Raw genomic sequence first — 17,031 nt, 5'->3', positions numbered from 1 at the left:
ATGAACTCTTTAGCCCTCACTGAGAAAGCAGAAGGCGATAGTGGCAAAGAGAACCTAGGGAGAGACTAAGACTCAGAAGGGGAGCTCATTCGCTTCAGAAATGAGAGGCATACTATGAGGGTTTTTTTTTATTGTCTGTTCTAATGTATATATATATATCAGAATCAGAATCAGAATATAGTGTGTGAATAGTGTGTGAATAGTATGTGACTAGTGTGTGACTAGTGCGTAAATAGTGTGTAATTGTGTGTAAGCGTGTGATTAGTGTGTAAGTGTGTGAATAGTGTGTGAATAGTGTGTAAGTGTGTGAATAGTATGTGACTAGTGTGTGACTAGTGTGTAATTGTGTGTGTGTGAATAGTGTGTGAATAGTGTGTAGGTGTGTGAATAGTGTGTGAATAGTGTGTAAGTGTGTGAATAGTGTGTAGGTGTGTGAATAGTGTGTAAGTGTGTAAATAGTGTGTGTGAATAGTCTGCAAGTGTGTAAATAGTGTGTAAGTGTGTGAATAGTATGTAGGTGTGTGAATAGTGTGTGTGTGAATAGTCTGTAAGTGTGTAAATAGTGTGTAAGTGTGTAAATAATGTATAAGTGTGTAAATAGTGTGTGTGTGTGAATAGTCTGTAAGTGTGTAAATAGTGTGTAAGTGTGTGAATAGTGTGTAGGTGTGTAAATAGTGTGTGTGTGAATAGTGTGTAAGTGTGTAAATAGTGTGTAAGTGTGTAAATAGTGTGTGTGAATAGTCTGTAAGTGTGTAAATAGTGTGTAAGTGTGTGAATAGTGTGTAAGTGTTGAACTACTATCCCATCTCAAGGGTATTCCAGCTTCATGACCAGTGTTCCCAGGAAGGGCTCTGGAACAACACTGATCTGGATAAAGCAGTTAAATAAAAAAACAAATAAAGCAACAAACAAATAGTAATTTCTAATGTTATATATAATACAGTACGTTTTACATATATAACGTTACATTTGTACATTTTGTTGCTCTTTTCCCACCACCAGAACAGGGTGAAACACTGTTAAAAGTATGAGTCAAACTATCAGTACTTAAAAACGACTCCGTGTTAATGTCCCTGTAATGAATATTGCAGCGCAGTTGCAACATCTTCACGTATTCAAAATACCCCTTTGACCTTCTCGCTATCCAATCACACGCGCCGCCTCATGAATAGTGATTAGATGACGTAGCTGCTTCCGCAAACTTAGACGAGTTGTTTACGTTTTTGTTTTTTTTTTGACACCCCTCCCCTCAGCTGGGGGATGTGCCTGCTTGCATGGCGCTCTTTATTATGTCTCTCTTCTTCCTTTTCTTTTACACATAAAGCTACAAGGATGATTCCGTTTAACAGTTTTTGTCAAGTTTTTCGTTAGCTAAGCTAGCATAGCTGAATAATTAGCTGTTTACAGGGTCCCAGCAGAAATGGATCCGCGAGTGTCGGAGCTTTTCGGGACAGGTTCCGCTTTCAGACCCGGCGCTGCTGCCGCCGCTGCTGCCGGAACCGCTTCAGCTTCAAATGCTGCGGCAGCGGCGCCGAAAAAGGCGCCTTCAAAAAATGTCAAAAAGACAAAAAGCCGTTGTGCCCGACATCCCAAATCGAACAAAAACCCACCGTATCTACCTCCGGAGGTGAGCCGAGCTTTCTCTGTTTCTTGTGATATTAATATCAATATTATTAACATAATAACACACATTAGCCTAATTATGCGGTACTAGCGCTAGCTAGCTAGCTAACTATCCACCTCCACTCGGGCAAACCGACTGTAAACAACGACATGTTCGTTAATTAAGTTACTTAACAACTAATAATTCAAATATTTAAATATTTGGTTTAAACGTATAACTTGTGGTTTAGTCTAAATGCTCGATGCTAAACTAGCTGTGGTCGCTGTGTTTGTGTTGTTGTTTTTAGTCTCACTCCCATGGACACGTCGACAACGTTCCCTTGCTCTTAGGTTTCATTTTATGAGAAAGCAAACCACTAAACCTGATATTATACTGTAGAGTTTTTCTACTTTGGTAAGTTGTATAGTAGTTACGTGATTCTGAGTCTGTTCAGGGAGGTTTAGTGTGATTGTATATGTTACAGCTGTGTTAGTAAATAACCCTGGAGTCAGACTGGACAAGACAGATCACTGTGACACACTGAGGCTCAGGAGGAGAAAGAAAGAAAACAAACAGAGAAGTAAAATATGTCTACACGTTTCATGCAAATGTTCAGGTTTGGAAAGATCCAACTTGCTTTAATAACTTTCCTTTATTATATAAGTTATTGGTGAATACACAGATCACCCCAAGGTAAAACGATATGACTGACCCCTGTCTGAGCAGTGCTATTTAAAAACACTTAACACTGTGAAATCCATCCATACATTCATCTTCATCTTGGTCAGGGTCACTGTAGATCCAGACATGATCCAGGGAACGCTGGGTGCGAGATAGGAATACACCCTGGACAATATGCGTACACACGTTCACACCTAGGGGCAATTTAGAGTAGCCAGTCCATCTACTGGCATGTTTTGTGACATTGAGACAAAACTATTGAGTCCTGAGGAAACGCAGATTTGCAGATTTGAGCTCAGGATTGAACTTTGGAGCCGTGATGCACCAACACAAAACACTGCTAGTTACATTTATTCATACTTATACATTTAGTTCAGATTACTGATTAATGAGGTTTTATTATTATTATTATTATTATTCAATGATTTTTTTTTTACTAACGAATATAAAAGGATCATTGATTGTATTAACGTTCACATTTCTACTTTGACACAATGTTTAACCCAGATTAAGCACGGCTCATACAATATCGAATTGATTAGGCAGTTATTATTGTTAATATACTTTAGTTTATTCTCATTTCTGTTTCTCAGAGCACAGGGCAATGTGTCCATTTAGGTGTTTCTGTTTAGATGTAAAATTCTTTGCGTCCTGGTCTGTAGACTTTTCAGAGTGTTGTTCATAGGCAGGTCTATGCTTTGTGACGTAGAAAACTGAACCACACTGGTTATTGTTTTAGTTCTATTCTTTAAAGTCTCTGGCTTTTGCTTTTGTTTCAGGTTGAAGAGGGAAATATAGAGTACAAGGTAAGCTTTTGTGATTTACTTCATGTTTCCTAATTTACATTTACAGCATTCGACAGACGCTCTTATCCAGAGTGACGTAGACAAGTTCTTTAAAGTCTATGTCAATGAATACATTAACTCTGGTTCACTAGGTTACAGACTTCAACCTAAAACTATGTTCAGGGTTTTTTTAATTTACACATAAAACAAACAGGGAAAATATGTCCTAGTTTAATTCCTCTTTAACAGAATACGATTATTTAAAAAAATACTTATTTCGTTCTTCAAACTGTGCAAGGTGTCACTGTTGTTGTTGTTGTTGTTTTTTTAGTTAACAGTTTCTGTCTAGCACTGAGTTTTTAATCCAGATTTAACTTATTATATAACCTCATACCATATAGAGTGGTTGGTGCTGTATCCAGCCCAGACCTGCCACATTCTGCCTTTGCTATCACTTAGTCATTAACATAAATAAACTCTCTCACTGGTCTTAGAGAATGATATAAGGAATGATGCATGTTTGAAATGGTCCTAATCTCTACTTTCATTGTGTCATGACTCAGCTGAAGCTGGTGAACCCCACACAGTATCGCTTTGAGCACCTGGCCACACAGATGAAATGGAGGCTGCAGGAAGGCAGAGGAGAGGCTGTGTATCAAATCGGGGTGGAAGACAATGGCTTGCTGGTTGGATTATCCGAGACAGATATGAGAGCTTCGCTCCGGACCCTCCACATGATGGCTGAGAAGTATGGCCTTATTTATCTTCACTCATAAGTCTTGTACACAGTTGAAATAGTATAATATTGAAATTTTATGTGTGTGCTTTTGATTTATTTATCTTTATTTTTTGAACCCCACATAAACCTGATAATGATAGATAATAATGGTCAGCATAGAGTGTTAGAAAGTACAAATAATAGGTTTGTGTCCACACAGTGCTGCTAAACACTACTACTACCACTTATTGGATCACTACATTTACATGATTGTCCACATCTTTGTGGTGATTTCTCAGGGTGGGTGCTGACATTACAGTTCTCAGAGAGAGAGAGGTGGATTATGACTCAGAGGAGCCTCGTAAAATTGCAGAAGTCCTCGTCAGGAAAGTGCCAGATGACCAGCAGGTCAGCGCTCATGTTGTTTACAATTTATAGCATATCAGAGGCCTATATACATGTTGCTTGGTGCCTGTGATGCTTTGTGCTATGTTAACATGTTGAAGAGCAGGTAGTATGATGTATGCATATGATATGCTATAAACCACAATAATTTTTTATTGGTAATAATGCAGTGAGTTTGCTCTCTGACACATTAATGTGGTTGTATTTACAGTTCCTGGACTTACGGGTAGCTGTGCTGGGTAACGTGGACACGGGGAAGTCCACTCTCCTTGGTGTTCTCACACAAGGCGAGCTGGATAATGGCAGGGGCAGAGCACGACTAAACCTCTTTAGGCATCTCCATGAGATTCAGACAGGGAGGACCTCCAGTATCAGCTTTGAGATACTAGGCTTTAACAGCAAAGGAGAGGTAAGTTTATATGCCATATCACTCAAGCTCAAGTACTGTAATATAATTGTATGTTGAAACTATGTCCTTCCTGCTTTCGCCAGGCCATTTGTTTTTTATCATATCCAGGGATGTTTTGTTCTAGGTGAAACTAAGCAATTTTAATGTAATTTATACCCCTTTTCCACCAAAAAGAACCGGGTGCTGGTTCAGAGCTAGCACTGGTGCTGGTTCAAAGTTGGTTCGACTGGCGAACCTTCTAAGAACCAGTTTGCCTTTCCACCGGCTAGACAGCCGTCACAGAGCCGAGTGTGACGTCACTGTATACGCGTCACATTACACAGCAACGTTAGCGCAGCAGTGGCAAACACATCAACAATGGCCGGTGTTGCTTTACTGTTAATGCTCATGGCTTTGTGAACCTACATTGGCATGCAAACATGGTGAATCCAACGTGTATGTGCAGCTCCATGTAATTTGTATAAACGGAGGTTGTAATCGAGAAAGTACATAACGTTATTTTATCATTAACACAGATAAAAAGTTAGCATTAGCATGTAGCTACTTACTATCATGTTTGCTGATAATGTATCATATCGCGGTAAAGTAAAAGTGCATTAAACATTGGGATACTTAAGGTATATTATCAAATGTGCTAACAGTAGCCCCGCCCCCAGCCCCTGACACAAGCGGTTCTTAAGTCTAGACCAGCAACCTTTTGGTGCTACTTAAGAACCACTTTTCCTGGTTCAGAGCCGGTGCTTTCGCTGTCGAAAAATAGCGTCGGTGGAAAAGGGGCATTAATGAATGTCCATTCCGCAGGTGGTGAATTACAGCGAGTCAAGAACGACAGAGGAAATCTGCGAGAGCGCTTCAAAAATGATAACCTTCATAGACTTGGCTGGTCATCATAAATATCAAAAGACTACCATCTTTGGCCTCACCAGCTACTGCCCTGACTTTGGCATGCTTGTGGTCAGTGCAAACACTGGCATTGGTAAGTCTATCTAGCTTCTTGCTTTGGTTTAAAAGATAGTAGTCTAGACTGTAAGATCTTTAGCCTTTGACAGATAAATCAAGTTAAGTGACTCGGTCAGCAGGGCACATACTGATAAACATTAGATAAGAGGGCAAAGTAACACAAAGCAGCCTTGCAATATTTAAGTGCACTGCAGCCTTATCACTTTCAACCAGATGCAACTTCTCAAATAACCCATATAGCTTATGTAATTTTTATGTAATGAGGAATATTATTGCCTTCCCCCCTGTACAGTAAGTGCTTCCCAATATATCCCAGGCTGCCTTGTTGAGTGTAGGAGGTGGGGTAGAGGTGGGAAGATGGAGCAGGCTGGAGTGAAGGAATGGTTAACATTCAGTAATTTGAACCCTGCTAGCCTGGTGCTGACTCTTCAGACAAAACAAGGAATAATGAATGGAAAACATTTAAACTGGATTTCAGCACAGTCAGTTAACTCAACACAAACATTTTATTTTTTACAATTTCAGTCAAATGTACTGTGAAAAACCTTTGCCTGTGGTTTATCAATATGACAACTTTAGGAAAGTGAGTCAGACATAGGCTCTATAACCAATAATCTTTCAGCGTATACTCAACAGTATCCTGGAAGGTCACATTGTGCATAATAAAACAGAAAACTGATCTTTGTCGTGTCTGAGACTTGGCCCTGTCTGCGGTCAGAGGAAGGACGTCCCCTCTCACAAAGGCCTGGAAATCACTCAGGTGACCGGTCTCCTGTCCGTCCTTAATGTTGGCTATCTGATCTTTGATGGATCTGGGCATACATAGACACACACCTCTTTCAGCCTGACAGTTAGAGGTGACCAACTGTGTTTGTTTTCATGCTGTCAGAGTTGGGATCCAGCCAGTGAGGTGGGTGTCAGTGGGTTAATCATGAACATAGTGTTCCGGATATCTCTATTCGGATTACTGCTGCGTTTGAGGGAAGTGGGAGGCCGGCATTTGGAATTGCACCAATTTTAAGCTACACAGATGCCTTCACCGATGCTCTTTTATTTTTTTAGCCACTGAACCATTATGTTTATTTACCTCCTCAAAACATCAAACCATACAGGCCATTATAGATTTATCAACCTAATTTGTGTATGTTGATTGATCTGACACAGATACTTTTATATACAGCTCTGTTGATGCAGCGTGCAGACAAGTTGGTTTGACCTCACCTTAACGGGCTTATGATGGCTTATGAAAAATACAGATTTTGGTGTGTTTCTAGATAGATAAGTCTATTTTTATTTGAGATTTTTTTTATTTTAGAGCATTTTGTAGATTAGGGTTAGGGTCAAGGTTCTGGTGTTCCCAGAAACGTGTTTGTCTAGACGTAGGGAAAAAATATGTTTTGTTTTTCATATGCATGTTTTGCATGACAAAGTTGAGGCAAGACCTCAGTAAAGCGAGAGTGACAGCAATAGGAGCAATAACTTCTCAAAAGTCTTTAAAGGATGCATCGGTTTAATCTGTTGTTGTTGGGAGTTTTTTACATGCTTGCTTTTTTAGGAAAAATATGGCTTTATTCATTTGTATGTTGCAATATAGTTTTTGTTAAGTGGACAGGTGTATTCTGTTCTGTTGTTAAGTGTCGACCCTAACATGACCTCTCTAGATCCTCTCTGCTGTCAGAGCTGCAGTTTAAACACACAATTATATGAATAGCTCACAATACCTGTCTACTGAAAAGCAGTCATATAGAATACAGCTGTTCCTGGTTCAGTGCATCATTGTTCTTTATGTATTGTATGATATGCTTAGGGTGAGATCTCCAGTGTTTATGTAATTGTATACAAGCACATGCAGAAGAAAATGTATAAAAAGTACACATCTTTTTGTTTTTGCTATGATTTTCCCTTAGTGAAATAAGTTCACTTGAAATATTATGTTAATAATGAAAGCATAAATATGTATTGGATTTGTTTGTTTTCCCCTGATAAGTGCTAGAGTAGAAATACTGTGTATAGATTTTTAAATGTGAAGTCCAGAACAAGTGATCACCTGCACAAATGGGATTTGTTTTTTAGTGGGCACCACACGGGAGCACCTTGGCCTGGCCATGGCTCTGACAGTGCCAGTCTTCATCGTGGTTAGCAAAGTGGATCTATGCACAAAAGCCACAGTGGAGAGAACTGTACGGCAGCTGGAGCGCTTCCTCAAGCAGCCTGGCTGCAACAAAATTCCACTGGTGGTGAACAGCAAAGACGATGCCGTCACTGCAGCCCAGCAGTTTGTACAGTGCCCCAGGTACAAAGTGCTTTTAAATATACCCACAGTAATAAGCATTCAGGTCATATACAACAGATCTGGTCTCATTGTACAAGGAAACAAACTTTGCAGTGCTGAGGAGGTTCTTAAACATTACTTTGTTCCTGTTCTTTACGCTGTGCCTCGTTAATTCATATTGGCTTTACATTGTTGATCTGTTTAGCATCACACCAATCTTCACGTTGTCCAGCGTATCAGGGGAGAATCTGGAGCTGCTCAAGGTGTTCTTTAACATCCTGCCTCCCCTCAGCAACAGCAAAGAGCAGGAGAAGCTCATGCAGCAACTCACTGAGTTCCAGGTTCACATAATCAACAGTATTTAGTAGCCTAGAATCTACAAAGCCAACACAACACATGCCATGATCCTTCTTTATAGAGGAAAACTTTACTCAAGGACTCAAGATTTAGACCTTGTTTTTATTTGCCCTGCAGGTTGATGAGATTTATACAGTACCTGATGTTGGGACTGTAGTGGGTGGAACTCTTTACAGGTAATAACATGTACAACATTTTGTCATTGTAGAAGTTGAAGAGTTTTTTTTTTTTTATTAATCGTGTCCTAATCCATCTTGCTTTATTGCAGTGGTATCTGTCGAGAGGGGGAGCAGTTAGTGGTAGGGCCGATGGATAACGGCCAGTTCTGCGATCTCACCGTGTGCAGCATCCAGAGAAACCGATCAGCATGCAGGGTGCTTCGAGCAGGACAGGCAGCTACTCTGGCACTGGGCGAGTTTGATCGCTCATTGTTACGAAAGGTTTGGATGTGTGACTGTGTGTGAGGTCTGATTAGTGCAGAAAGCTTGCTTTTCTGCGATCTTATGTACATGTTTGTTTTTTTTCTTTAGGGAATGGTGATGGTGAGTCCAGAGATGCATCCCACTATCTGTTGGATGTTTGAAGCTGAGATTGTTCTGCTCTTCCATGCTAAGACCTTTCACAAGGGCTTCCAGGTGACTGTACATGTGGGCAACGTGAGACAGACCACCACAGTGGAGGCTCTGCAAGGGAAGGTGAGACTGTAATTGTGATTCACTTCATCATACCTGTGTGTGTGTGTCTTTCTTCTCACATTGCTCAGCCGTATCTGTACAGCTGTTGCTCATACACATTATAGTTCTTAGGTAGTATAAAATTAATTATTAATATATCCTGCCAGTGTAATACTGCACTGACAGTCACCATTAGTAATGTTATTACCTTCTGTTTGGTGGCCCAGAGCTCACTCGCATGTTTCTTTTTGTCTAGTTCACACATTAAAATATAAAAATTCCTTGCATTATTTACATTTTTCTTAGCTTAGGATTCATTTAATTAATTTACAAGATTACATAGAATGCATTTGCTTTAAGAGGCTTTAAGAGAGCAAACAAAGACTATGTAAATATTATGAAACTTTTATACAGGATACAGACCTGTTATTGCCTGAGGTTTATTGTACAGCTGCAATGTTTAGGCTCTGTGGAAAAACAGTGTGTCCCTTGACATTACTCAGGAACACGCAGTGGAAGTTTCATAGCATAACATTTACAGTCGTCCAAGAGTCTGGAAGTACGTTTCTATACTCGGTAATGAAGGTGAATGACTTCCTCCAATCTACTGAATTGCGCACACGCATAAGAGAAGCAATGGACTTTACAACTCATAGAGTGGGCTGGTATTTCAGTACTGATCACAAGCTAATGAGCTTTTAGGCAACTAGGGATTTTTTCTTTTCTTCTTTAGACAGACCTAAACCCATAACCAATTCTCATTTGTCAGACATCAGTAACACAAAGAAATGATCTATCGTTCATTCTTTATGTCAGGAGGAGCTGCGCACAGGTGAGAAAGCAGTGGCAAGATTCAGGTTCATCAAGCATCCAGAGTACCTCAAAGTGGGAGCCAAGCTGCTGTTTAGACACGGAGTTACCAAAGGCATCGGACAAGTCACCAAGCTCCAACCATTGTCCCAGTACCAACACCAAACATAGAGTCTCATTCTTGTCCTCTCTGCCTCTACTGGGTCAGAGGATACAAGCACATACTATAAAAATACACCAGTCCTTCAGTCATCCTCAGAGTCTCATTTTGTATTCCCCCACAACCCTAGAATCATTTGCATTTTCTTTTCTTCTACCAAAGGCTTTCGACACTGACCTCAAGCTTTTTTTTTTTTTTTTTTTTAAATTATATAGATTCACTTTCTCTTTAGATATTGGTCTGGTTTATAGATTTCCTTTAATATTTTTTTAACTGTAGCAATAAGAATATAAGGAAGTGAGCTGGTTCTGTTTTAAACATAAATGCAAAGGACACCATATCAAGGGTAGATTTGAAGTCAAGTAGCTGTTTTTGTCAGTAATGATGGACACCTAGCAATTTAAGGATTTTTAAAGCAAATGTCAAACCAACTGGATGGCTGATTGGGTAAATGATAGCTGAGCCTTAATGCCGCCAGCGTTATTTACCCCATCAGCATTGTTTGTTTGTTTGACTTTTTTCCTCTTTACAGCCTTTTAATGAGCTCTTTGCACAAACTGTTCACACTCATTTAACCACAAAATACAAGCAGAGTAAAAGCATGAGCATGCTTCATCACAACTTCAGAGTTTAGTCCCAGCCTTTATGTCTCTCTCTCTCACACACACACACACACAAGAATATGTGTTGGAACTAAACTCTGCAGCTTGGTAGATCTCCAGGAAAGGTATTGGAAACCTTTATATTAATAATTAAAGGCAACAGACTTTAGGATCATTTTGAAGGAGAGTTACTTTTCATGGGTGTCAAAGTGTAATCATCTGTAGCCAATGTCTTCACAAGAAATTCAATTTAATGGCAGCTGCAATGGTGATTGACTTTTATCTTGTCAACCAACTTTTAAAATGAACCTTTCACAGCATAAACCAACTTAAACCTGCTAACAGTCTGTTGTCTTCTGTAAAAGGATGACACACATGAAACGAGGCACTTTAACGTAGTGGCAGGCTCAGGCTTCACAGGGTTGGACGTTTCAGCTCAGTAAGACACACTGAAGGTGTCTCCCACTGCCTTATCACCATGTGGTTCTCTGTGCTTCACTGTTGCTGAATACCACTTTGTATGAGAATATCAGTGTTTTTCCTGTTTGTTGTAATGTCGTTTATGTTGATATTCTTGCCTACACTCAAGTGCTTTAGTTGCTCAGGAAGTGTTGCTTGTTCCTCCTTCACATTGACCCTAGATCAACTTGAGTGGCTCCTGAAGGATGAAACCCGTCTCTCAGTAGCCCGTATCTCTGCTGCTCTTTTACTGAATATGCACTGCAGTGCAAAATGCAGAAGTTTTCATAATCCGGTATGTCACCGATTGTTGTTAACCGTCTTCTATTTTTCTCTAGGTTACTAATATCACAATGTTAAATCGAGGTGCTCTTTCATTGTGCCTTGAGCCTGACAAGCTCCTTTGCGAAGTTTGCTGTCGAACCCCACACAGTTTTTGTAGCTCTTTAAACTTGGTGCTAACCCTTTACTCTTTACACAAAGAGGGTTGATACATTAGTTTCTAAACCCTGACGATGTGTCTGTCTACAACAACCAGTTTATGCATGTCAAGTTCTCGTATGTACCACATTAAGGCACATGTTAACACCTTTATATGTTTTTCAATGTGTTTCTTGTGCAATTTTAGAATTAGGAAAAACAAATGTATTTAAAACCAAAATGGAAAACAAAGTTTCAGTTATTTTGTTACTTCTAGTTTTATCAAGTCTTCTACTTTTGAAACCCTCTATTAGTGTCTTTTTTTCTGGGCTTCCTATGAAGAGAGACACTGGGAAAAAAAAGTTTTTATTTTTACCTCCCATCTAATTTCTTAAAGAATTTTAGAAGTTTAGCTTTTTTTTTTGGTGAATTGATGGAAAAAATAAGTTTGTATATTTATGATGTGTATGTATATAATATATATATATATAACAAAATAAAATGTTCATGACTGATTCCTTTAGAGCTGTGTTCTTCAATTGGTGTATAGTTAAAAACAAGTCTTTTGATCTCCAGTACACTGAACACCATCACACAAGCGCACAACTGTCCAAGATGGCGCCGCAGACAGCTTCCTCGGCACGACTCTCTCTAGTACTTTTTCTTTTTGTTTACTTTGTGTGTTTGCTTACCCTACCGTGATAACTTCTGTCTATATTGTATCTCATCGTCTGCATTGTTTTTTGTATAGTATTGTGTTATTTATGTCTGTACCTTTGAGAGTCACAAACTGCTGGAACCAAATTCCTTGTGTGTGTCAACACACTTGGCCAATAAATCTGATTCTGATGATGTCATTTTATCTTGACGCATTACAATTTCCTTCAGCTGGAGCTAAGGAGTCTAAACATGTTGAAGTATGACATTTCTCCTGACATGGTTTGCCCAGGTTGGAGTCAAACGTCCTGCACAGAGCCCTTAGCTCTAACCGGCTGAACACCTTTTGGATACACTAGAATCCTGACTGCACCCCAAACCTTTATACAACATCAGCGACTGACTTCACTTGTGCTCTTCAGGCTGAAATGGCAAATGTTATAGCAGCAAAGTGGTGACTAAGTCTGGAACAGGAGGTGGTGGTTGTCCACAAACCTTTGGCTGTACAGTGTATAAAACGTGTGCATGATGAAATGGGCTGTCAGCCTTGCTCACAGAGACCGAAAGCTGATGTAAGAGGCTGCAATCACATTCTAGCACCATGAAAGCCAACAGTGACAACATACAATTACTGTAGTGACATGCAAATGCCTAACAAATCTCACTACTTAAGCAACTCAGGAAAAAGTTTAGTGCAGAACAATTAGAAATACCATTTTGAAAATCTGTTGGTGTATACTGAACATCTGGTATTAACACCTTATTAAAGTAGTTGCGATGTTGGACTTTGATGTAAACCCATTCAATTCCAATTACAAGGCCCTTCCTTGAGAATCACATAAAAGACCAATTAAATATTGATTAGTCTGGATAGTAAATACAGAGGAAACGTTTGTTTACACACTTTAGAATAGTCACAAGTCTATTTGTTCACTGACCAAAATATGCACAAACTGGTACATTTTTAACTCTGACAACCCTGATCAGGCAGTTCCAACCCTTCCTGGAAAGCTTTTCAAAAGAAAAACAAATAGTACATCTACGGTTTGTATCTGATCATTCTAAATCATGTGTTCGTACTGGTTTAAATCACTAATCCATGATAAGTGCAATTATTTTTAAATAGTTTGATAATACAAGTTCCAGCATCTTGTGACACCAGCGTTCTAGGTGGTTATACTATGCTGCTCTCTTGTGGCTGTTACTGAGCATCACATTACTCATCAATAACATGACAATAAAAAGCAATACGTTAAAACAGTATTTTATTAAAATCATCATTTGGAAGTGAATTAAATTTAACCAAGTAACTCAAGTTTTCTTAAGCTTAGAAGCTAAACAGTTTTCTACCTGAGAAATTATTCTTTTTGTATGTTTAACATGTTTATATTTGTAAACCAGACAAAATTTCTACAAAGGCATGATTTAGGAATTGATAGAGAAAAGTCTGATTAAGTAGGGGATCCAGGTTTTTACAAAAATAAATAAATAAATTAGGCTTTCTTGAAGAAAGAATCCAAAGTGGTTGATTTGTCCATGGGCCTTGCTCTCTTTGCCTGAGGTCCAGCCTGATTTTTGGGTCTGCTCTTTCCACGTGATAACACCGTTTCAGCCATCACTGGCGCAGACAAGAATGACGATGATGATGTGGAGGAGGAAGAGAGGGAATTCTGCAGATCGAGTGCATAGTGGTAGTCTGTGTGTTCTGGCATCTCCCACATTAGTACTTCCTGTCCACAGCGTTCGCACGTGTGAAAGTCCTCTTTGCCATCTTTAAAGTGGACACCTTGAGTGAGGACCTCAGCACAATTTGGCTCACCGACACCAGATGAAGCGCATGAAGTCTGAGATTTGTCCTCTGTGCTTTCTTTCATGTTGTTTTCTTTAGGGAACCTGTCAGAGGTTTTCTCCAATGACTTTCTTTGAAAAAAGGAGGACACATTTGAAATCTCTGGCACTTTCAGAGGTACCGTACTGGCTGTACAGTTCTCAGGACAACCTTCTATACAACTTTTGTTTGCTTCCTTCTTTTTCTTTTCAGCAGCTTTTTGGAAAAGGGCCTGGATACCTCCAGGTTTCGTTAGTGCCGTTTCTGTTCTTGAAGCTGGCTCGTTTGTTTTTAGACGCGACTGGGTTGGTGTGATGTCACTGCTGAGGAAACTAGTGATTTCTCCTGATGAGTTCTCACTGAACTTACTGGCAGATAAATGGAGACAGGTTAGAGGAGGAGACCTAGAGGACAAATTACACAAAAGAGACACTAAATCAAAGTCATCGAATCATAATGTGCTTGTGGGACATCATTTATTTTAATTCGCTGTGTAAATTTGTCCAAAGCTCATGACCACTGTTTAAAAAATAAGCTGACGAAGCACTTTCTGCTACGTTTATAGCTGATTGCATGCAATCTCATAATATTATGTTATATAAAATACAGAAACCCTGCACCGACAGGGAAAGTAATACACAGATGCCGTCATATCAAGAATCACATAACCATAACTCACCAGGCTTCCTGATGGCTGCCTGCAGCGTTAAGGCTCTTAATAATGGCAAAACTGTCTGAGGAAATCTTTGAGGCTTCATAGCGTGTTAGAGCAAAGCAGCGAGAGAAACTGTTGGGCTTTTTATCTCCAGCCTGGCGGACCCCCACAGTTAGCAGCTTAGCAACTCGCCCGTTCTGCCGAGTAAACAATAAAAATTACTGCACGTCAAAGGGAAAAACAAAACAAAACAAATAATCAACCACAGAATGGCATGACGAGCATGTAATGCTTACCATCGCTTTATCCTTATTCAGTCTATCTTCCAGCTCAAGGGCCAGCTGGTGCAGCCAGTGCTCAACCTAAAAAAACAACCACCACCACAACATTACAGAACATAGATGATGGATAAGGATTTGCATGTATACCACAGACTTTATTAGTACCTGTGTTTTTGTAGCCAGAGCTGATTTTCCCTGAAAGTTCTTGCTACAGCCGATGGACTTGGGAAGCTGCCTGGGTTTCACTGGCTCAAACTCAATGCCTCTGCACAAGTCATACAACCATTGCCTGTAAAATAATAAATAAAAATGAAACACTTAAACCAAATTGCTCCAAATAGACCAGGCAGTTATTTTGGTTAGACAGATAGAGATTAACAATATACTAAAAGCACAATCTTGTTAACTTGGGTTGGTGCTCCACTCCACTTTGTCTGCAGGTGACAAAAAAAAGGTGTAAAACTAAAACATGCCTGCTTGAACTCAGACCACTTTACATAGAGTATAACATAATGGAGCTTTACCTGCATTAAATATTAAAATACTTATGTTAAGGCTTTTATAATTGCATCCCTCTGCATCTCTCTCACTCACACTCAATTTGGTGGAGAAGAAGGGAGAGTCTTACCCAGTCTTTTCTCCGAAGCTTTCCTCCAGCTGCGCCCGTGTGAACCGAGTTAGCTCACCCATATTCTCTACCCCCAGAGTCTCTGTAATGGAGGCGCCAAGTTTTCCTCCCAAATTGCGGCTGAAACACAACAACTGCATCGTACAGTGTATATAAAACTAAACACTACGTCTAACCTCCTAGCTTTATTTGGGAATATACTTACATTTTACTGATGGGCAACGTCTTGAAGAGTTCAGGCACTGATCCAAGAGGAAGCAGAGTCTGCCGATTTGGTTTGTTAAGACCGCACGCCAGTTTGGCCAATACCTTCAAAAAATGTCATTAATTTCAAAATGAATTCTATAACGTGTTCACTAACTAAAAACTATTTTATAAAATGGGCAAAATTTTACTTAATCTCAGTCACCTCAATGCCTTTGAATGGAATATATTGGGTGTTCAAATACACACACAAAAAAGCACCTTGTTATGAGAAATTCCTGCAGAACATTGGAAACCAGTGTGCTGCTCCACTGCGGCCCTCATTTCCTCCACAATCATCGCTCCAACAGCCAAACACACCTCTGAGTAGCCTAAACAGCCTGGCTGAACGCAAGCAGGCAGTGTGTTGAGCCACTGCTGCAGTCCCTTCAACCTCCGCTCCTCTACATGCATATAGAAATAAGTGAATTTCTGCAGTTTCAGCCTCTGCAGGTAGCTACTGTAAGTTATGCTCTTGACCACATTTTATTTCTACAATGTCTTTTATCCTGTAAAGTTTTGAGAACACACCTTTATCCTCTGGAGCATCTTCCACTGGGCCAGGAACGGGAAAGCCTTGGACATAAGTGTTTTTCAGAAGTTGCGGGTCAATGCACGATACTTCAAGATCCTTCAGTCTTTTCTGGACGCTGCTGGTAAGGTCCATGTAGGCTTCATCGATGCTGGCTCTCTCAATGACTGCAAATCGGGACATGATCTCAATCACTTCCACACTGGCCTCCCTGTAACTGGCCAAAAAGTTTAAGTCCAAAATTTCAGTATCGTGGGAAGACAAAAACAACTCAAAACCATGTTTTTATCATCATGTGTAAAAGAATGGAGGGCTTACCAGGTTAGATCAGCTTTCCCATGTGACTCTCGGACTCTCGCCACCTGAAGATCTGGACACAGTTTTTTGGCATCATCCGCCCACATGTTTCTTGTCACACCGTGTGCTCGGGCTTCATAACTGACTGCTATGATACTGATCAAGAAAAGAGACAAAAGAAAATGGAAAAAAAATGCAGTTATTTCCTATTGGAGAAGTTTCACTTAGAAATAAACCTTTATTGTGAGCAAAGCGCAGGGACGTGGTAACCTAGGGGTTAAGGTGTTGCACTACTGATCGGAAGGTTGTGAGTTCGAATCCCAGGTCCACCAAGCTACCACTGAACAAGGCCCTCAATTACTCAGATGTATAAATTGAAATAAAATTGTAAGTAAGTGTCTGCTAAACGTTCTTCTCACCCGCCTCCTTTCCAGGTTTTGTACTGAGCAACGACGCAGGGTTTGTTTTTCAGCTTGGGGTTCAACCTCTGCTCCACCTGCACGTAAAAGCAGTCCATATCCACCAGGGCCACCACTCTGTCCTTTCCCACCTCCATCAGCTTCAGTATGTATTATTCTGTGATCAGTAGTCTAGT

At 40.0% G+C, this 17,031-nt stretch overlaps 2 protein-coding genes across 3 annotated transcripts in view; one reads left to right on the top strand and one right to left on the bottom strand.

Annotated features, from left to right (window-relative positions):
* The first annotated feature begins 1,246 nt into the window (after positions 1-1,246).
* Positions 1,247-11,830, top strand: gtpbp2a (GTP binding protein 2a). Of its 2 annotated transcripts, XM_060871855.1 has the most exons (13): positions 1,487-1,627; positions 2,088-2,183; positions 3,064-3,090; positions 3,633-3,817; positions 4,087-4,195; positions 4,404-4,601; positions 5,403-5,577; positions 7,635-7,854; positions 8,039-8,174; positions 8,308-8,366; positions 8,459-8,630; positions 8,721-8,885; positions 9,681-11,830. In XM_060871855.1, the coding sequence occupies exons 4-13, from the start codon at positions 3,684-3,686 to the stop codon at positions 9,843-9,845; spliced, it is 1,533 nt and encodes a 510-aa protein (XP_060727838.1). In that variant the 5' UTR covers positions 1,487-1,627; positions 2,088-2,183; positions 3,064-3,090; positions 3,633-3,683; the 3' UTR covers positions 9,846-11,830. The 2 variants fall into 2 exon arrangements, with proteins under 2 accessions (XP_060727837.1, XP_060727838.1); XM_060871854.1 differs by lacking the exon at positions 2,088-2,183 and having other exon boundaries at positions 1,247-1,627.
* A 1,441-nt stretch (positions 11,831-13,271) lies between these two features.
* polh (polymerase (DNA directed), eta) overlaps positions 13,272-17,031 on the bottom strand; it is a 3,949-nt gene continuing 189 nt past the window's right edge. The window contains exons 2-11 of the mRNA XM_060871853.1: positions 16,856-17,026; positions 16,458-16,592; positions 16,139-16,356; positions 15,830-16,011; positions 15,570-15,673; positions 15,365-15,484; positions 14,902-15,025; positions 14,752-14,817; positions 14,480-14,652; positions 13,272-14,204 (exon numbers count right to left, since the gene is read on the bottom strand). Coding sequence (XP_060727836.1) covers positions 13,466-14,204; positions 14,480-14,652; positions 14,752-14,817; positions 14,902-15,025; positions 15,365-15,484; positions 15,570-15,673; positions 15,830-16,011; positions 16,139-16,356; positions 16,458-16,592; positions 16,856-16,992 — 1,998 coding nt within the window. The 5' untranslated portion in view covers positions 16,993-17,026 and the 3' untranslated portion in view covers positions 13,272-13,465. The remainder of the gene's footprint in view (positions 14,205-14,479; positions 14,653-14,751; positions 14,818-14,901; positions 15,026-15,364; positions 15,485-15,569; positions 15,674-15,829; positions 16,012-16,138; positions 16,357-16,457; positions 16,593-16,855; positions 17,027-17,031) is intronic.

The sequence above is a fragment of the Tachysurus vachellii genome, chromosome 6 (assembly GCF_030014155.1).
Source record: "Tachysurus vachellii isolate PV-2020 chromosome 6, HZAU_Pvac_v1, whole genome shotgun sequence".
Taxonomy (NCBI): Eukaryota; Metazoa; Chordata; class Actinopteri; order Siluriformes; family Bagridae; genus Tachysurus; species Tachysurus vachellii.
This window is presented reverse-complemented; position numbering and strand designations above follow the sequence as displayed.